A 22,713-nucleotide genomic window follows, 5' to 3' on the forward strand; every position below is an offset into this window, starting at 1 on the left:
CATTATTTACCAGGAGGCATAGATAGGTATTAGAAACTCAGGTATTAGAAACACTTTCTATAAAATTTCCAAGATTGCAACCTTTGCTACGGCTTTAAAGAACTCCACGGGTACCACCAGAGTTATTTTCCCCAAGCCCTGGTACAAGTATTGACATCCTACTGCTTTTGGAATATGAAATCCAAATTTAATACAAGAACTTTCCCTATCACAGCCAGCTTACCCGGCTCACTACTCAACTGTAGCAGGCAATTCTTTGCTCTAGAACACTAATGCATTTTCCTGTGTGTGGGTTCATCACTTTATACATCATCGTAGAATAGCCTTTTCCTTCTTTGTTCTCTCTTTCACTTCAAAGTCAACTCCAAGGCCACTTACTCAAGTCTTCCACAATCCTCCCTGGGAAAAATGAATGATCTTACCCTTTGTGCCCCCCAGCACTTCACTTGTACCTCTATTCTAGCATTTCTATAATCAGCTGCAAAACTGGAAGTCTTGGAGGACAGATACGCTTACTTATTTCCTGAACAGGATCTAGTGCAGAACTTTGCAGAACAGGCACTCAGAAACTGTTTTGGGAATAAATATAGAAAAGTTACTTTAAGACTTGGAATTGTTTAATTCCAAATTATCGGTCACAGATATTAGTTTTTAAAGGATTAATAACAACAACTACTCACCAAAACGTGTCCTAATGGTTTGTACACTTTTTTAAAAAGGGGGGGTGTATCTTCTAATAAAAGTGTCAAAATAGTCTACTTTTACAATAAACCTGCATTTGCATGATATCTGCATCTTACTTCCTAGTATCACAAATTATTCTTTTAGAAATAAAAACACAGGGGGAGGAGGGCAGGGGCCAGTTTATTGTAAAATATGAAGCAGCAATGATTCAAGCAAGTGAGTTTCTGCTTTATATTCCCAGCCAGAGCACAAAACAACTGATAATCCTCATCAACTCAATGCCAAGCTTAAAAAAAAAAAAAAAAAAAAAAAATACAGCAATGTCACATTAAAATCTCTTTCTCTTGATAATTTCTGGTTTCCAACTGACTGGATGAGTTTCTTCCGTCTGAAAATAGAAAGTGAGTTAAAATAAACTATTATTAGTTTGCTTCATATTTAACAGACTTCCTTCCAATAAAAATAAGGTATCTACTCTAGCATATTACTTGGCATTATCTATTTAGTGGTTCTTTAACAATTTTAGGAAGAGCTGACAACTTTTGGCATTATCCATATCTAATAAAAAATGAATGAGTCATTACAACTTCCATCTGTAGATTTTCCATTTTAAATAAAATTTCTATTTAGATATTCAAGTAACACCAAGACTTATGATTCTTGAATTAATCTGCATAGCAATTTATGTATTTGTGTTATTCTCAGTGCAACATTTTCCTAGTAACTATAACAGGAAAAGTTGGGGAAAAATTTAAAACCATCAATGGATTTACTGGCATCAGTAAAACCAATAAAGAAATCTATGAGCAGACACTATTCAAGATGACAAATACTTTAACACAATAACAATTATTTTTCTTGCTGATAATTAAACAGATCCATTTGCCAAATAGGTATGGCAGTTTTATTTTACTTTAAAATGTACGTGAAACAGAGAACTTACCGCTGTATCATCCTCTCTGTATACTTTAATGGTTTTATCAGCTTCAGCTGTTAGTAATCGACTCTCAGACTGATCAAAAGCACAGGCAAATATTCCTGATTCACTGTCCAAAGATCCAGGCTGTACAGCTGCATGAACTCTCTGAAAGTTGTAGCCAGTCCTCCAGTCCCAAAGATGCATAGTGCCATTGTCAGCTTAAAAGGAAAGATCTAGTTACACTTGGTATCACTTCAGCAGCTCAGCTTAACAAACATTTATCAAGCAACAACCATTAGCGCAAGCACTGTAGCAATAACTGTAGTTATAAAGATATATAAGACACAGGCACTCAAGCTTTTCTTAATACTGCTTTATCTACTTTCATTTGTGCTTAATTCAGAATTCATCATCAATTTAAAAAGCCCCACAAAACCTGACATCAAATTTTAGAACACCCAACCAAACTTTATGCAATTCCCGGCATAAAGGACTCACATTCACCAGGTGTCATTCAAAGAGAGCTAATCTGTATTAGGTACATGCATGAACACACATATGAACGCCCTAAGGGACTCTGATCAAGCAAGTGCTGCCTTGCTACTGAGGTGCAACTGCTTAGAAATGTTACCAATGTTTACTCATTCACTAAAAGAAAAAATAACAGACTGAACACATTTATTATAGAAATCTTACTTTACCTCCAGATACAAGTACTCCATCAGAATTTACTGTCAGTGTGTTAATAATAGCATTATGACCGGAAAGATTTTGAATGAAACTTCCATCAGGGAATTTCCATTGCTTTATGTTATCTGGAGAACCAGATGCAAATGTGTAACTGAAATAATATTAAAAAGAATTAATGGCAAAGTAAACAAAGTTAAACCCAAGTTGTGGGTTACTGTCATATTAACACATAAAAATATCAAGACAAGTTTTCTAAGTTAAATCAGATTTTTGAATTTTTTAAAATGGATTTTAAATCCTAGATTAATATTTTATTCTCCTCTAATTTCCTCAGTGCTCTATACTAAGCAATAATAAATGTACAAAGGCCTAATTTCAAACAAAGGGCAAAGAGTTAGGCAACTATTTTGGAGAGAGGGAGAGAGACAGGAACAGAGAGAAGGGGAGAGAAGGAAAAGAACAGAAGACATGAGGAAGAGGGAGAAGGGAGTGAGGAGAAAAAAAAAGGAAGTGAGGAAGAAAGGGACAGGATGGAAGGAGGAGAGAGGGAATAAAGAGGGGAGAGAGGAAGGATATGAATACATCCAGAAACCTGTCAGGGGCAATCTGATACAATAATTGGTTGTGATATTATGCTCCACCTCTTTAAATATCCTGACTATAATATTCACAGTTCTATTTTTTCCTATGTATATTAAATTTCTTCAATAATTCAACTATTCTATGTTTGTATCAGTGTCCAATATCATTTATGTCCAAAACATGAAGGCTAGCCACTAAAACATTCTATTTTGACACGAGTTTTGACCATGATTTATTTACACTGTCTCATTTGATATTACTGTCACCATGTAGAAGGCTTTCATCACTTAACATAGGGCATGAATCAAAATAATAACAAGGAAGACAAAAGAAACCCATGTTTATAAATGGCACAGGCCTGGAAACATCAGTGGCTAAATGATTACTAGAAGTAGTACTGATGTTGGTATTTCAGCAATATACTAAGAACTGAAGAAAGAAAAGAAGCTAATTAGGAAAAGACACTTACTGTCTTGGATGTAAAACCACAGCCCGGACTGATTTTTTGTGATTTGTTAACGTCACTCTGGTTTTTCCAGCCACCAAATCCCATAATCGTATTGTAGTGTCATGGCTTCCTATAATGAAGATACACACACCCCCACACACAGACAAGGAGGAAGAATGCAAAAGTTAAATATAATAAAATAACAAAGTGTTCTTCCTTAAACATACATATTCTAAATGAGACATACCACTGAAATTAGTTGGCTAATTTCTTCATGGTTTCAAAATTCTAGGTTGATTTTAAATTTAATTTTTTTAAATGCAATACAATGCTTCATCACTGTCAATTGAACAGGTAGGACAAATGCAAATAACGAATGTAACAAATGATTTTATCCCTTACTGGAGGGAAAAACTTTAATTTTTTTTTTTTTTTTTTAGTTAATAAAACACATCAGGTGAAGGAATTATTTTCTAATCCTGAAGACCACTCTTATTAATCTCCTTTTGAGCAAAATAAGATTCAAATCAGTTCTACAGTTTATTGATCTCAGGGTATTTTGTCTACTAGCTTCACCTTCCTACAGTAATAATTCAACACAACAAAACAATTCTTAATTGTATCTAACAGCATTGTCAGGCAATACAGGATGTTATGTATGATATCCTCCATATAAAAAATGTATGAGATCAAAACAATTGAATGAAATCTTAACATGATAAATTTCAAATGCCCACGATTAAAACATATAATGACAAAGAAAAACTGTAAATATAATATAAAAAGTCATAGCGAACATAAAAAATATCTGCATAGAAAATACATTCTGATATATACTATAACTTTGAAAAGCATTGATCATACCTGTAATAATCTGTGGTTCTGCAGCTTGACACCTCACTGTAGCAACTGCATTGGTATGTCCAGATAATGTGTGTACACTAGCTTTAGTTCTCACATCCCAAATCTATAAATACATAATAGATGTATTGTCAACGACAACAGGTATTCATATCTCAGGCAGACAAATGGATCAATACAAGGCTGGGAATTTAATAGACAAGTGTGACTGAATATAATGAAGAAAGTACTTAAAAGAAGGAAAATGATCCTATAAGCTGGGAGAGAAATATGGATAGAAGGCAGTTATAAAAGCTGATAGATCAGGATAGCAGAAATCTTAAGAATGAATATAATGGAAGTACTTAGTACTTTGGGGACTACTGAATGAAAGAGCTACTGGACAATAGCTATGGTGACGGAATGGTGGTGAGTGTCACATTTCAAGGGAAGGACACTAATAACAATAAACATAGTGAGGCCATAGAACTGAAGAATAAGGTGAAAAAAGTCACCACCATCACACCACCACCACCAACACACACACACGCAAATCAAGAGACTATGGTATTGCTGAGTCAAGACAACTGCCTTCACTTCACAAACACAGCTTTAACCCATTTACCCGTGCAGTTGAATCTCTACTACAGGTTACTAGCACATCGATCGTTGGGTGTAGATCCAAACCATACACTGCACTTAGATGTCCATGATAGTGCCTTATAACCTAAGGATCAAACAGGAAAGTTAAGACTTCTAGAATTAGGCAGATAATAGTGCCTCACATTTTAAATTCTTAACTCCAAGCTTACCTTATTATATTCAAGATCCCAGCATTTTACTTGCTTATCTTCTCCACAAGAGAACAGGTAGGGGCTCCTTGTGCTTACAATCACACCCCGCACTGTACTAATATGCCCAGTCAATGACAGTTTCAACTTGCCACTGGCCAAGTCCCAGATCTAAAATCAAAGAATATTTATTTTTTCTTTCCATTGGTTAACCCAAAGCAAATTTTCAGAACCTTGATGTTAAAATTAAGACTTCAAAGAGAAATGGTAAAAGAGAAAATACATAAAAACTAAAAATTTTGCAAGATGACTCTCCTCCAAATAAATGCGGGAAAAACAAAAAGAACAAAACAGTATGCTCAAACTAGGAAAATATTTGCAATAGATGACAAAAGGTTAACATCCTTAACACACAAAAGATAGCACTGATGATAAAAGCATGAAGAGCATGAAATTATACTAGTCAAGGATAGCAACAACTTAAACCTGAAAAGTAGCAAATGAAGAAATGAAAAAGCCCAACCTCCAACCTAACCAGAAATTTTATATTAAAAGTTAAAAAAAGGATTAGATGCCCATTTCTGCTTGTCATATTACTACTTATTTTTAAAGGGATACATAACTAATATGCTGACAGAGATCCCTTCATTCAGTGCAAGTAACAATTCACTTATTTTGAAAATAATTTGTACTTTCAACATCAGTCTTAAAAATACTTGACTCGGGCGGCGCCTGTGGCTCAGTGAGTAGGGCGCCGGCCCCATATGCCGAGGGTGGCGGGTTCAAGCCCAGCCCCAGCCAAACTGCAACCAAAAATAGCCGGGCGTTGTGGCAGGCGCCTGTAGTCCCAGCTGCTCGGGAGGCTGAGGCAAGAGAATCGCGTAAGCCCAAGAGTTAGAGGTTGCTGTGAGCTGTGTGACGCCATGGCACTCTACCCAGGGCGGTACAGTGAGACTCGGTCTCTACAAAAAAAAAAAAAAAAAAAAATACTTGACTCATTCTATTTCTCTACCATTACGAACTTTTTTTTTTTTTTTGAGACAGTCTTACTCTGTCACCCTGGGCAGAGTGCCATGGTGTCATCATAGCTCATAGCAACCTTTGTCTCCTCTGTCCCTTGAGCTCAAGTGATCCTCTTGCCTCAGCCTCCACAACGCCTGGCTAGTTTTTCTATTTTTAGTAGACATGGGGTCTCACTTTGCTCAGGCTGGTCTTGAACATCTGAGTTCAAACAAGCCACACACCTCAACCTCCCAGAGTGCTAAGATTGCAGATGTGAGCCACCATGCCCATTCCAAAATAATTTAAAATACAGAAAAAATGTCATGCATAAAGATTAAGTATAGCATTATTTATAGCAGTGCATATCAAGAAGCTAAAATAAAAACTAATGTCCAAAACAGACTAAAGAATAACCAAATGTTTAATATTATACAACCATTTAAAAAGATACTGATTTCTTCCACAGGAATATGCCTTTGATATAAAGTTAAGTGAAAAAGCAGGATACAAAGTTACATATCAAGAATTATTTTAGAAAAGATACATTATTTACACAGAGGAAAAAATCTTCAGAAGTAAATGCAATGACACATATACACAAATATTCAAATAAAATTCATACAAATATCTAACAGTGGTAAGATTATGTATGTGTCTATGTTCTTTTATAGTTCTCTGTATTTCCCACATTTTCTATTTGGAACTCCTACCGGCATAGACAATAAATGTAGTCCATATTCAGGTTAAGAAATCAGAAGAACTGCAATAGCAATTTCCATCATAGGAAGCAACTTACAACAGATTAAACTTACACGAAAACACAAAGTCATGTTTATTTTTTCTTCCTTCCTTTTTACCTTTATAGTTCTGTCAGCAGATCCAGTAACAAACCACTGATTTCCAGGCTCCACAGCAATACATCGAACCCAGCCAAGATGCCCGCTGATAACCTGTATTAACAAAGTAGAGGAAAAAAAATGTAGAATGGGCACACATGTTAACACAGAAATTAAAATGTATTCCATTTTAACTACAACACTGGTTTGAAGTGCCCCTCTCTTATCTTCAAATCAAAACTTTCCTTGACAATTAGATTTCAGAATAATAAATATTAAATTGCCTTTAATAGGTAGATACACTAAATTATGTTATACCCTGAAGGGGTACTACTTAGCAATACAAAAGAATGCATTATTAATATACAACAACTTGAATGAATCTCAAAAGCATTAAGCTGAGCGAAGGAAGCCAGTCTCAAAAAGTACATTATGTATGATTCCATTTATATGATAGTCAAAAAAATACAACTATAGTGATAGAAAACATCATTGGTTCCCAGGGTGGAAGAGGGCATGACTGTAAAAGAATAGCACAGGGGATATTTTTTTGAGGTGATAAAACTTGTGGTAGCGGTTACCCAAACCTGAACAATGATTAAAATTCGTTAGCACTGTACACCAGAAAAAAAGTCTCTTTTACTGTACAATCATTTGAAAAATACAAATCTTAAAAATATGTACTAAATTATGCATAGCTATACATTTCCTACTATATACATTTTATTTTAGCTCTGATATATTTTTAATCATTTCAACCTGTTGTAGTTGAAAAGATAATTGGTAGTTCCAAAGAAACTTTATATGGTTTTTTCCCCCAGTCTTTCAATCATATTAAACAGTTTAAACACTTTTCCTAAATTTATTTTGCCTGTTCTCTCCTTTATGTAGCCTTTTATCAATATTTTATACAAAAAAGTTTAGCTTTTACTGAGCAAAGTCTCCTCACAAAATATCTTTTAAGTCAGTGCCTAAGCCCCTTCGCAGCCCACCTCAGATCCCGCTATCAATTTTCATATTCACTCTTTTCCTCCTTATTCTTTTTCTTCAGCTCTAGTCAAAAAGTAGAAAGCAATCATGTTTCACACAATGGAATAAAATGAAGATGTGCTGACCCTGTAGAGTTTCCAAGGTGGGTGCCACTGGGGTTTTGGCATTGTAGGGGCTTTTTTAGCCATCAGTGCAGAGTTCTTGGTATTTCCAGGCTCCATAACAATCTAGATATGCAACAGATTACATTATTATTAAGATATCATACCTAAGATTTCATGTTATTAATTCACAAATGGAAATTGAAAGAGGGACTTACGAAAGTTTTTTTCCTTAAATGAAGAGCAAACAAATTTTTTTTCTAAAATTCACCTTATACTTATTTTCTAATAATGAAAAAATTATTGTACATTAATTTTTAAAAGCAATTTAAAAACCTGAGAGATGCTGAACATTAAACTTAGGAACACACATCACTGTGTATGGACTCAAAAACCAGCTAATTGACCTTAGGTAGAAATTATGTAACCTCTACTTATGCCTCATTCGTAAAACAGGAAAAATGGTGACTATCTCATAGGGTCATTGTGAAGATTTAAAAAGTAGTAAATGTTCCTTCCATGTAAGCTCCTAGTCAAGTCATTTTACATGTATTAATTCCACTACCTTTGATAGCTCTTGTATCTTCTAATACAGTATTTAATACTATTTTAAAATGTATACCTGTTGGGCGGCGCCTGTGGCTCAAAGGGGTAGGGCGCCAACCCCATATGCCGGAGGTGGTGGGTTCAAACCCAGCCCCGGCCAAAAACTGCAAAAAAAAAAAAAGTATACCTGTTGATAATACCATCTACTGTTACCATCCATCCATTCATCCCCTAAATATTTAAGTCCATAAAATTCTTGCCCTCAAGAAGCTTAAATTATATTCTCCTAAGAAGGCAGAGAGCCTGGACAGAGAAATACGCTCTGCAGGGAGGATGAAGGAAGAAATGTGGTGGTAAGGTTACAAATTCATTCACTTCGTAAAGCCAAATGAATTGTACAACAAATTGAGAAAATAAAGCCCTAAACACTTATTTCAAGTGACATAATAAAATAAACTGCATATTTTCAGTTATTTTTTTCTACAATTACTTTCACTAAACTAAGAGCAGCTGTCACTTACTTAAGAGATAAAACTCAGGTATTTCTAAATGCTGGTTTATAAGACTAGTTGTACAATCCCGAATATTACTATGCTACAGCACTCAACTATAACTACATAAACTGAGTTAGAATAAAAAGACTTTCATACTTAACACATATACAAGTTTCAGAACACTCCGTGTACTTTAAACATTGGACAATATCTACCAAGATCACATTATCCTCATTAAAACACATCCCATGTACAATGTGCAAGTACACACAGAAATAAAAGAATTTTTAATTCTAAAAAATATATCAACTTATTAACAAATTAGGGCTGTGAAATATCAACTAGTTCAAGCTGTTATTTACCTTAACAACTCCAAGGAAGCATTCATTTCTTTGATGTTTAAGGTAAGACTTTTGGGATGAAGAGAAATAAGGTAACATGTTCCAAAAGTTAGAAAGCCATCATCTGACCCAGGGAAACTTACTGAATTCACTGCTGTAGGCTGTGAACGGTCAGGAGCCCCAGGATGTCGGTATTCACTTCCACCAGGTGCAGTACGATTTGCATCAGCCCTGAGGGAAAAGAAATACCATATTCAAAGCAATTAATGCTTCCAGTCTTGTATTCTACAAAACCATCCCTATATTTTACATTTTTACAAGCCTGATTAAAAAAAAAGTCACTTAATAGTTATAAAGAAACCAATTTAGGCCGTACACAGTGGCTTACATCTGTTCAGGACCAGCCTGGGCAACATAATGAGACCCTTTCGCTACAAAAAATTAAAAAATTAGCCAGGTGTGGCATGCCTGTAGTCACACCTACTTGGGAGGCTAATGTGGGAGGACTGCTTAACCTTGAGGAGGTCAAGGTTATAGTGAGTTATAATCAGGACATTATACTCCAGCCTAGGCAACAGAGTGAGATCCTGTCTCTTTAAAAAAGAAAAAGAAAGAAAGAAAAGAGAACAAATTTAAAAATGACAAAAATGTCAACAGTGAAATATGTTGCCCCAATTTTTGTAATTATAAGCATAATATCTCATACCTGGCCTGAGAAGGCAATGCCACTGCTAAGGACTGTGCAGCCGATTCACTTGGCATTCTTTGGATCTTAGTATCTGCTGTCAGAGCAACTCCTATTAAAATAAAAACATTAATTTCTTGTAGTAACTCCCTTCATTTTCATTTATAAGCATTTAAAATAAAACAGCATATAATAAGAAATGGCTATTATTTCCAGGGGGTGATACATACATTTTGATTAGATTTTGTTTACTTTTGTTTCTAACGTTTTTAAGGTAAATATTGGTTAATAACAGCTCACTCAAATTTGATTTGATCATAAGCAAATGGGTATTAAAATAGCCCAAGATAGTAAAGTTTAAATGTCTATTATATTTGAACAAGGCCTTCAAAAACAAGAACTAAGCAGTTCCTCAAATATTAACAATTCCTCCAAGAGTGACTCTAAGTTATAGCAATAACAAGTACTCAATTTCCCTGTACTTTCTATGCATACTAGGCTGTGTGTCCCCTACTCTGTTACACTGGCCATTCTGTCTACGTGCAAATTGCTCTACACATACTCAGCGATGTCAACATGTTTCTATCATATCTGCTTTTATACTAACATTTTATTATTTTTATAAGCTTAGTGACATTTACATGTCTGCCTATGCCACCAGATAATAAACTTGTCTTGGCCTGAAGCAGTCTTTTTGTTTTTGAATTCCTATCATAGTATACTTGAAAATATATAGGTAACTTCAGAATTGTTTGCCAAATGAATGCACATGCATATTAGTAATTATTATCTAAAAAGCTATGTATAGATACTTGGTTACTGAGCTTGTATTTTACAGGCAATGGAATCTCATTATTGGCTCATTAGTGAAAATATATGTGACAATACATTTTTGATATGCAATAGCTCACTAACCAGGTCCTGGTGGATATGGATGTGTACCTGTCACCAAATACTCAACTTCTTGTCCTAAAAAAAAAGAGAGAGAGAGAGAGAGAGAGAAAAGGAAAAAAAAAAAAGGTTTATCGGTGGTGAATTTATCTTTATCTTAGAGGGAAGTATCATCTTTTTTAAGGTATCAAGTAATATTACCAACTGGATTTCTCAAATTTTTCCGGGATAAGAGAAGTTATCATTTTTGTTTTGATCTTTGTAAACTGTGTGCACATGTATTTCCATTTGCTGATAGAAAGCCAAGAAGGCTTGTGAATTTGCTATACATGTACAGCACTGTTGTATGAAGAGGCCTTCCTATCAAGCGATGATCTGTTCTGCTTTTTCTCCAATTGCTTTCCCTTGGAAACTTGGATTCTCTTAATTCGTTACAAATTCAGTATTCAATTTCATCTTTCTCATGAAAAATAGATGGTCTCCAAATAGGTTAGGAATAGTCACCTTTTTTTTTTGTTTTAAATTTCCATGGTGACCTTCTTCAAATCCTAAGAATTTCTATCCCCATTATATTACTGGTTGTATTTTCTATGTGGAAAAAACCACCAACCAATAATTTCATTACTTCCATGAGGAAATCAAGATTTTCATTATAATACTGGTATAGCCATTAAATATTGTATAACCACATTAGTCCTTCCAGGATTGGCACTAATAACACATTCAATTAGGTTTTCTGTTTTTAAAATTCATGTGTAATGCTGACATTTCTTTCTTTCCTTTTTCTTCGATTAATATGAGGGTACAAAAAATTAGGTTACAATGTTTGCATTTGTTAGGTAAAGTCCCAGTTGTACACGAGCTGACATTTCTGGTAATATCACACTCACCTTGATTGGCAGGATACTGTTTATGACCATACGAATCTGCTGCATTCTGAGGGCCTTTCTCCTTAAAATTTTCTTTCAAAGTAGGCATATGCAACACTGGACCATATTCATTACGAAGCTTGATTGCCATCTTTCGTTTGTGACTATTTAAAAATTATAAACATAGGAATGTATCCTTAAATACTTTAAATATATTCACCACTGCAAATATTATAGATAGCCAAGAAACAAGTATTTAAATAGCTTAAGTTTGCCTAATCACATAGAAAAAATTTCTATTAAGATTTTAAAGTTCAACAGTATTTTAAAGAATCAAAAATGTCCAAGTGCATTTCCACACTGTATCTATTTACTTTTGTTCACAATCCACTACATAGCAGTCATTAAATCTAAGTAATATTTAAGTTTGTTACCTAATAAATACAAAACCTTTCATAATGAATTATTAAGGGTCCAACTAATTTAAAAGGATATGAAAACCAACATATCTTTTAAAAAAACTTCCCAGTCAATATACTTTCCTTCAAATGTCTAAATATAAAAATACAGTAAAAATTCTATAGCAACCTTTACTAGATGTATCTAAAAAGATTAGTGAGAACTAATCAAAGTACTTAATTACTTCAGTATTTTAAAAAGAAATGCACTTATATTACTTTTAAGAAATTTATTTTATAAATTAAATATAAATGCTTGTTTGAGGAATTAAGTAGATTTCAAAAGAAGGGTAAAGGACAAAGAAGGAACACTGCACATAATGCAATCCCAGACTGGAGCTGGAGATGTAGAACCAAAATCTGAAAAATCTTCACCATACTAACGAGAAAAGATGGGAGTAGAGGTACTGGCCAGGTACAATTTCAGCTCAGCAAGGCTCTGAGAGCAGCGGGAAGCTGAAAGCACATACAAAGTGATTGATTATAAAAGGGACTCTTCTAATTATTACTGGGTATTTGTAAAATGCAATTAATTAATGGGATTTTTACTGTAAAAGATAAGGCCAAAAGATGTCAAACCAGCTTAAATTATGACAAAACACCATTATCACTGAATGGATAGCCTGTGACTGTTAGTATTACTAACTAGTCTTTAAAGGTCTCCCTTTCCCTGCTGTCTTCCCCCAATATTAGAATTTTCTATATTTTAGCAATCCAAATAGAAATATACCTACCTCTCTTCATCTAAAGGCACAGGTTTTCCATTATCAGCTACAAACATGTCGTGGGTCCGTTTTAATGACCTGAACACAAGTGTGTGCACAGAATGCTTCTGTACCTCCTAGAAAGAAAAAGTAGAGTTACATATCTAGTTACAAACTACACATATAACATAAAATATAGTATTACACTATACTATACATATTGAATTAAAAAGCTTTATACACCTCACCACAGCTACTTATAGCAAGCTACAGGGTCAACTTCAGAGAAGAGGAGCAAGCTCCTCTTTGGCCAGAGCCCTGGGAAAGCAAGTGAGTGATGATTGACATTAAGTTATTTATTCAATAAATTTTCGCTGAGCTTGCACTATGTGTCTGGCAAATACTATGCTAGAAGCTAAGAACAAAAGGAAGATAAGGCCGTCATTGTTCCTGTGCTCAAGAGGAAACAGACAAACATAAGCAAAATAATTCCACATTTTGATAAATGTTATGAAGACAAGAGGCTGAGTCAGAGATTGGAAGAAGTAACTGTGAAAGATCTCTCAGAGGTGATTTTAAGCAGGGATAGAATTAGCCTTGCACAGAATAGAGGTTAAAACAACCTACAAAGGCTTGCCACTCCTAGCACAGTGGTTATGGCGCTGGCCACATACACCGAGGATGGTGGGTTCGAACCCAGCCCAGGCCAGCTAAACAACAATGTCAGCTGCAACAACAAATAGCTGGGGCGTTGTGGTGGGTGCCTGTAGTCCCAGCTACTTGGGAGGCTGAGGCAAGAGAATTGCTTAAGCCCAAGAGTTGGAGGTTGCTGTGAGCTGTGACGCCATAGCACTCTACCGAGGGTGACACAGTGTGACTCTGTCTCAAAAGAAAAAAATATAAAAAAAGAAAGAAAACCTAGACAAAGGAAAATGTCATGCACAAAGGTGGTCAGTAGCTGAAATGATGCCAGGAAGGCAGCACAGTCGTGCATGCTCAGTGACAGAGTGCTTTGTAGAGCAAGGTGAAGTTGCAAGGGCAGACACGGTCCAGATTAGGTGAAGACCTTTAGATCATTACAACAGACTGTATTTTTGTTCCAGTAACACAAGGCTAGTAAAAGGTTCTAATCAAGAAAAGCATGACCAACTTAACGTTTTAAACAGAAAAACTTATAGAAGAACAAAAATAGAGGACAGATAACTAGCTGGAAGCAACACACCAGTCCTAATGAAAGATGATGTTGGTCTGAATTAAGGTAGATTGCGGTGGATAAGGAGAAAAGTGGATGCAAGCAAGAAATATTTGGGATAAGAAGGATAAGGCCTGCTGTAAGCTAGGGAAACACGTAAAGAACGGCAGGTTTTCGGAGGGTAGAGCTGAAATGAGACGAACTGAAGATAGAGAACACTGGCAGTCTCGCAGGACACAGAATCATTGGCACTATCCCGCAGGGGCGAGTACCAGGGGCCGAACATCAATTGAAGCCCCGCCTCCGAGGACAGTGGAGGACTAAACGAATTATCTCCGGCTTCCTGCCCGGATGGAACCTCTGCCTCGGGTTCCCATCCCGCCTCTCTCCCTCTCCCGAAAATCAAAAGAAAAGACCACCCGGCTCGGCCAAACAGCTCCTTCTTGCCGTGTCTTCTCTCCTCAGACTTCAAGCACTCTCGATCCCCGCGCCCGCTGGCAAAAAGAAAAAAAAGCCAGAAGCGAACCACACTTCAAAGCCCGGGTGTCACTTTACCTCCACCATGATGCTGCAGAGTATTCCACCTCCCGCAGCGAAGAAATATTACTAATCATCCACACAGAACCTGCCGCCACAACCGTGCTGCCACTTCCGGAACAGAGGCGCCCTGGCGCCGGATGTGACGTAAGCCCCGCGCACGCGCCCTGGGCTCCGGATCGAGAGGCGGGCCTTCCTCCTCGGGACCGCCTCTGGGGCGGGCTCTCGAGTACGAGGGGCGGAGACTCCTGGAATCCCTTGGCTGAAGGGTTTCGTTTATCTCTCTAAGATGTCTTAAAAATCAATGTTTTCTGTCTTGCCCTCCGTCCTAAATATTTTGATCTGGGGTCCTGGTTGTTTGTGCGGTGTTCCTCAGAAGCTTAATGCTGGAGAGCAACCCTCGTAGGCTCTTAGGCTCTTCCAGCGCCCTGATCTCTTTGGGGAGTCACCTACCCAGAGCACAGCATGTCGGTTGAGAGTGGAAAAAAGGGTGGCAAAAGCATAGCCAAGTGAATCAACAGTCTCACTTAGAAATTTATTAAAAAAATAAAGGTCATATTTTTATTTGAAAATACAATCATCTCTGAATTTGAGTGTGAATTTGGCCTAAAACTAGTTAGTTTCCTGTAAAAGGGACCAGTGATGGTAGACCTTGCAAGGAAATGCCGTAATTATAAAATATATACTCGGGGGAACTAAATTATATTACGCTTACCTATAGGTAGTAAAAACTAGGGGAAAAAACATGATTTTAAATGACTATGAAACTATAAAAATGTAAGGAAGACAACTGTATCTATGGCAATACAATAACTGTCTAGTTAGGCCCATTAATTTGTTAGATATTTAATCATATTGGAAACATTTAATTTGTGATCTGAGACTCATAAAAATATTGAAATGTTTGAGGTAAATTTCACTGGATTTTGTTCCTTTAAAAACTCTTGAATTTACAGAATTATGTCATCCACTTGAAAGTTTACAGTATTTTAGATAGATAAAGAACTTAAATGACCCTGTTATCCTAGGTCAGGTATTACGTAGAAACATTTATGAATTATGTAAAACAGGCATTCATGAATTATGTAGAAACTTTTTTTATTTATATGAGAAACTTCATTTGTTTTGTTTTCTTTAACTTTCACTGGATTGGCAGGGATTCTATTCCCGTGTCTTGGGGAACATCTTAAGCTGCCTTATTTGAACAGTAGGTGTCATTACTGCTCTGCGAAAGGGATCAGAAGGTTTCCATAAAGCAGACAGGGTGAAAAATTTATTACCATAAATATTAATATTATGTCTGTCTGTGCGAAACCAAGATTACAAATTTTAGGCTAAGTTTTTTTTTTTTTTTACCAGTACAGAAAACATTTCATTCTCTTTCAAATGTGTTTTTTGCTCTTAAATAGTAATAGTTCACATAGTATAGATTTGAATGCAATTTTCATCGGCTTCTTACCATATTTTTATAGTAAATGCTTTGTATTCTTATACTCATAAAATTATGAATATTAATATTTCTCCCTGTTTAAGCGTAGAAGGCTAAATATATGACCCCTTAAAAACATTGTATATCATATTCTTTAGAGCTGTGTGGCTCAGCATGCCCCTCCTTTACATTTTATATTTGAAATTCTTCACTAATTCAAAAGAGTTAAGAGTGAAAGATATTATTCATTATTTGAACTCCTGAGGTCAGAACCTGTGAAAACTGATACTTGAACATTTCTTCCAAAAGTTTGTTTTTTAATTATTTATCATAGTGCTAAGAATTGGTCTAAATGCTAAGATAGTGTTAGATACTTTCTGATAGCACAGTTTGAAACGAAAGCTTCTGGGATTGTAGGAGACAACGAGGGAGTTATTATTCCAGTTAATGCCTGGAAAGGCTTTGGGAATAATCAGGTACTATCAGTTACAAACTGTCAGTTATAAATATCTTAGTAAAAGCTGTGTATGTGAATGTGAGAGAGAGAGAAGAGAAAAGAAAAGAAAAGAAAAGAAAAGCGTTGCTTGTCACAGTTGCATCCTCCTCTACTATGAGAGGCCTGATCTCATGTGTATTAGTTTGCTGGGGTTGATGTAACAAAGACTGCCATCTGTTTCTAAGCAACAGAAGTATACAGTATTGTCTCACAGTTCTGGAAATACGAAATCTGAAATCAAGCTATCGGTACTGATGGTTCACTGGCAATCTTCAGCGTTCCTTGGTTTCTGCTGCAACACTTCTGTGTCTGTCTTCATCTTCACATGGTATTCTCCCTGTAAATATGCCTGTGTTCACATTTTCCCCTTTTAGATGACATCAATCATGTTGGATTAAGCGCCCACTCTAGCATGGTCTCATCTTAACTAATTACACCTGCAAAGACCCTATTTCCAAATAAGGTCACATTCTTAGGTACCAGGAATTAGGAATTCAAAATGTGGATTTGGGGGTGGGGGACACAATTCAACCTACAATATCATGTCACAAAAACAAGTATCAATATTGGACATGATGGTGACTCTTCCAGTTTACCTTTACAAATAAGCATTTTTACTTATAAATGTTTCTATTTTGCAGCAGTATTTTCAGTGTTGATAGAACCATAGAAGAGATAGCATTGTGATAGACATTGTGAGGCTTAAGAAAAATATGTTACCAAAAGCCAGCATAGACAAACAGCATGCTTCGTAGAGAAACAGTAAAAACATTCTCATTATTTAGTCACAAAAATATTTATATTATGGACACATTTTCTGCCTGACTAGTGCAATTGGATAAGAGAGGAAATAAATTGTGTAAAATAGGAAATAGGAAAAGTCATTTTTATTTGCAAGTGATGTGATGGTATACCTAAAAAAATCATCTGAAAAAACTTTTGGAAATAATAAGCAATTTCACAATATATATATATATATACAAACACACACACACACATATATACCTCGAAATATGCAAAGATATACATACATAGGTGTTCATTTTGCTGGGGTAGGAACAGCATATCAATAAAAGAGAACAAACAATTTTGTGAATAAGAGGAAGAAACTGTCTATCACAGTAGGTAGATGCATAGATTCTGGAGCCAAAATACCATGGCTCGACTCCTCTCTGCAAGTTACCAGGTTTGGGCAACTTTTTTCTTTTTGTTTCCCAGTTCCCGATCTGTAAAGTGGGAATAATACCACTTCTCTATCTCATGGGGTTGTTGTAAGAATTATGTGCAATACTTTGGGAGCAGCAACTGCACAGATTAACTGTTCCGTGTTAGTTGTATTGCAATAAGTATCTCGTTTGTTACAAAAAGGGAAACAACTGTGTAAATGTATGCTGAAAGTCAGAGGTCAGCTCTCCCACGTAGGTAGCTTCTATTTTCATCCTGATCTAAATGTAAAGTAGGTAACAATCCCACCCCCACAAAACAACTTAGTTCACAAAATATTAGTGAGCAAAATATCAGATAAATCACGGGAATTGAGGGGGGATTTTAAGTCCTGTACCCTGCAGGATTGTCCACCCCCTTCAACCTGCCCAGCTTGTCCTTACCCATTTATTATGTGGAAAGAATGAAGATTTTTACTGTTCCCCTTCCCTAACACAATATCTGTGTTACTAGAAATCAACCTTTCTGGCTTTCCTTGATGGATATCCAGGTTCAACATTTTTCCAAATGTGTGTTTGTGTTTCTCCTTTTCATTAAGCTATAACTCTTTTCATAAAAAATTTCAATAAATCTTTGACCAATCCTGGGAACATTTTATAGAAAGTTTTATGAATTTTATTTTTTTTAAGTTATTAAATGATGAAAGATTTTTGGAATGAATGTTACTAAAGTGCTCTAAAATAAAATAAGAGTTCCCACAATCCTCAGTTTTACTGCTGAGGTAGTACCATACCCTTAATATGTAAACACTTTTGGAGATTCATTGTGTTATTGGAAAATAAACATCTTTTTCTGATGAAAAATTTGTACTTAACAATAAGACAGCCACTCTGATCTTAATTTTCTAACAACCCCCAGAAACCGTCTCAGCCTAACTCAATAAAAGGTAAAGCGGGGCTGGTGATACTGGAAGGGCATCAGGTGTCACACATATTTAGCTGTGGAGAATCAAATAATGAAGTTTAGAAGTTTTGGTTAGTTCTGCTGCAGGCTTTCTCTCTAGAATGTTACCATAAATGTTATGTCCATCCAATTGGTTGACTCTTTGCTTCCCCCTCTCATCCCCAATATCAAATTGGAAGAGAGAACCAGGAATTGAGAACGGATACGGCCAGGCTGGGTAAAGAGTCTTGTCACCTGTGGTTAGAGGGTCAGGTGTAATACTGACAGGACCTCTGGAGCCCCACTCCTCCCCAAACCCAACGCCATGTGGTTTTGAGCTTCAATGTAGCAGAAGCAGAAGAGCAACCCTGCCTTTTGCCTACCCCTTGTGATCTGCATCTGGTTGAAAGAGAAAATATCCTATCATCCTTATTGCCCTGCTCTATGTCAATCAGCAAATGTATACTAGGGAAAGAGTCTGTATTCAATACATGGCTGGGAAAATCAGATAACCACACTGAAGCAGGATCCACACCTCTCACCACTCACAAAAATTATCTCATGATGGATAACAGACCAAAACTTAAGACATGAAACTATTTCAGCAATTAAAGCAACAAAAAAAGAGAAAGAAATGAGACTTGATCAAATTAAAAAGCTTCTACACAGCCAAGGAAACAATCATTAGAGTGAACATAGGACCTACAGAATGGGAGAAAATATTCACATGCTATACATCTGATAAAGGGCTGAAAATCAGAATCTATGAAGAACTCAAACAAATCAGCAAGAAACTACCTTGCTGGGCAAAAGATACGAACAGAAACTTTTCAAAGGCCAACAAATACATGAAAAAATGCTCAGCATCTCTAATCATCAGGGAAATGCAAATTAAAACCACAATGTGGTATCAGTTAACTCCAGGGGGAATGGCTTTTATCGACAAGTCTCAAAACAACAAATGCTGGTGTGGATGTGGAGAGGCAGGAGCGCTCATACACTGTTGGTGGGACTGCAAACTAGTACATTTCCTACGGAAAGTAGCATGGAGATACCTCAAAGAACTAAAACGAGACCTACCATTTGATCCAGCAATCCAACTACTGGGTGTTTACCCAAAGGGAAAAAGAGACTGTATTTAAAAAAAGCACCTGTACTCAAATGTTGATAGCAGCACACTTCACAACTGCAGAGATATGCAGACATCCCAAGTGCCCATCAGTTAATCCACTCCATGTGAGTGGATTAACAAAATGTTGTATATGTACACCCTGGAGTACTACTCAGCCATAAAAAGGTGAACTAATACCTTTTATAATAACCTGGGTAGAAGTGAAGACCATTATTTTAAGTGAAGTATCAAAAGAATGGAAAACAAACACCGCCTGTACTCACTTATTAAACTGGAACTAATCAATTTAACACTTATGTGCACATATGGAAATGACACTCAGCATATTCACATACATATGTGAACAGGGGAGGAGGGAATGGGTAAATTCACACCTAATATGTACAATTCACACTCGGTGGTGGGCACATTTACAACTTTGACTCAAATGCAACAAAAGCAATTTATGTAACAAAACCACTTGTGCCCCTGTAATATTCTGGGAAAGAAAAGAATAGTTTCCTCTCTCCCCACCATTATCTCAATATATTGCTGCAAAGAAGACCTGTCCTGACTGATTTTAAAGATAATACTTGTCAGATTAATTTAATCTCAAAAAAAAAAAAAAAAAAACTGATGAAGAAAAGGAAAGGGAAGGGGAGGGAAAGAATACTGATACCTTCTAAGTCGATAGAGGGAGACCTTTCACAGGAGATGGAGCTCTTCTTCCCTGCTGTACAGGATTTGCCCATTTAGGATGGTTAACCATTTATCGGTGTCACCGCCACAAGGGTCTCAGGCTTGCCCCCAAAGCTCTGGCCCTACCTGAGCTGCAACTCCTCAGCATTAATTTTAATTTCCCTTTGGGTAATAGTTCTCAAGCTGTAGGTCAGGGCAACACAAGAAAAACACACAGAGAGACAAACAATAACTTATTATAGTATCTCAAAACATGTACTTATTTAGACAAAGATAATTAGTATTCATTTTGTTCATTCACTCATTTATACATTCATAAAGTTGCTCAACAGATTTTTATTAAATAGCTCTCATGGGCCAGGTATATGATATAAACCACACAGTCATTCAAACAAAAAATTTTAAGTTCAAAGCCCTTTTCCTTGCAAGTCCATTTCCCCCTGAAGGAGGTTAGGTCCCTAAGTTACTGGTCCCAAGGCTTCCCCTTCCCGTCTTAGTCTCAGCTAAGTTATTGGAAGTAGTTATTTTCTGTCTTTCCCTCTATACATAAGGCTTCACCCAAGTATCCATGGCCTCTAATGCACTACCTGCCACAAAGTAAGTGTTCTATAAATAGTTGCTTAACCTAAATGGCCTAGTTCTATGTCAAACGGGCCTAACGTGAATTGTAAAAGTATCAACAACTATATTGACAATCAGGGCCCACAAGTCTTTGCCCTTTGCACCAGAGAGCTGCTGGCAGGAGAGAGTATCTCTGTTTTCTCTGTCACTGATTTACAGTCCTTGACTCATGTAACGATATCAGCTAATGTGAAGAACACTGCACTCTTGACTTCAAAACATGACTGAACAAATAGTACTCCCTTTCTCCTCCACCAATGGAATCAACATTCTGAAAAATCTATGTTTTTAGTAAGTGGAGTCTCTGCAAATATATTTCTTCTCTGAAAACATGATTATCTACTTTGTAATATTAGTCAATTTAGAGTGTTAGTGTAACTATAGATAGTAACAATTCCTTAGGGAAAAAACCATCTCCAACAAGAGCTAGAATGACAGGGATTCATTATCACGGCACTGCCCATGCCTCCCACACAGACATGAATATCTGCACCCATCTCCCCGTGTGAGGGTGAGTGTGTCAGTGAGAAAGGGCTAAGAATGAGCTTGTCCCAAGATGGCAAAAAACAAACAAACAAACAAATAAACAAACAACAGGGAAATAAAATCTTAGACACAGGGCATAGACTGTAGGGACAGACAGTTATGGGGGAAGTCCTGCTACCAGCCCTACTACCTATATCCTCTAGGGTAGTTTACTTAACCTCTCTGAAGGTTAAGTAAACCATTTCATCATCTGTAGAACTTAGTTTCAAGAATTAAATAAGATAAACGATGATCAAAGTTTGGCATCTGAGGCATGTATCAATGAAAGCCAGTTCACCACATTCAGTGGCTGCCTACTACGTGTGTCTTACATGCCAGCGTATTCTCAGCCCTTAGCACACGGCCTGTCACTTAGGAGGCTCTCAGGAACTCTTAGTAAAAGTGAATGAAGTCTCTGCTCTTACAGAGTATATACCCTCATTTTCTTTCACTTTCTTTCTGGTGATGGCAAAAATGCCAGAGTAGAACAAAACAGGAATGTAAAGGAACTTTCATTTTAATCTTGAACAAGAATCTGTTATATGTTAGAAGAAACCAAAAAAAAAAAAAATGACAGACTTCTGGAAGTTAAATGATGATTCTACAGCTAGGTGATAAAATGTCAGTGATTGAAAATGTAACGATAGTATCTTAGCTCAAAAGAAAGAAAAAATTCAGAGTCTTCTTAACAGATAGTTCTTTTTAAATCATCAAGAATCTGTATATTGCTAAAATAAAATCCTGTCCAGATTATTAAAACAAACTCAGTTATATTTTGGAGAGAAAATTCTTATATATTATTTTAATTAATACACATATTAATATTTGCTTTTTCTTTAAAAAAATTGAAACTACAGAAAATAATCTTAAAGTACAGTACTTTAATGACTAATAAATGAAACAAATGTGGAAAGACTTAAGTATTTTTTAAATTTAAATTTAATATTTTGTTTCTCGATAGTATAAATATAAGTTAAAAGAATTTAGGAATGCAGCCTAAGCTACCAAGAGAAGAAAGAAATTTCGTGAGTCTCACACCATTATCAAGATTCTGTTTCAAAGCATTGTTTAAACACTGTCCTAACCCAAACCCAGATAACCTGCCATCTTTCCAATAAAATAATTT

At 36.1% G+C, this 22,713-nt stretch overlaps 1 protein-coding gene across 2 annotated transcripts; it reads right to left on the reverse strand.

Moving 5' to 3' along the window:
• Positions 1-850: 850 nt before the first annotated feature.
• On the reverse strand, positions 851-14,758 carry PLRG1 (pleiotropic regulator 1). 2 transcript variants are annotated; one of them, XM_053583321.1, is made up of 16 exons: positions 14,619-14,719; positions 12,902-13,008; positions 12,552-12,623; positions 11,731-11,873; positions 10,865-10,918; positions 9,971-10,061; positions 9,408-9,495; positions 7,908-8,009; positions 6,814-6,906; positions 4,976-5,125; positions 4,789-4,890; positions 4,188-4,290; positions 3,345-3,453; positions 2,305-2,444; positions 1,628-1,821; positions 851-1,072 (listed from the first exon to the last, which is right to left on the reverse strand). In XM_053583321.1, exons 4-16 carry the CDS (start codon positions 11,858-11,860, stop codon positions 1,013-1,015), a joined length of 1,416 nt encoding a protein of 471 aa, XP_053439296.1. In that variant the 5' UTR covers positions 11,861-11,873; positions 12,552-12,623; positions 12,902-13,008; positions 14,619-14,719; the 3' UTR covers positions 851-1,012. The 2 variants fall into 2 exon arrangements, with proteins under 2 accessions (XP_053439296.1, XP_053439287.1); XM_053583312.1 differs by lacking the exon at positions 12,552-12,623 and having other exon boundaries at positions 14,619-14,758.
• Positions 14,759-22,713: the final 7,955 nt, after the last annotated feature.

The sequence above is a fragment of the Nycticebus coucang genome, chromosome 1 (assembly GCF_027406575.1).
Source record: "Nycticebus coucang isolate mNycCou1 chromosome 1, mNycCou1.pri, whole genome shotgun sequence".
In the NCBI taxonomy this organism is placed as follows: Eukaryota; Metazoa; Chordata; class Mammalia; order Primates; family Lorisidae; genus Nycticebus; species Nycticebus coucang.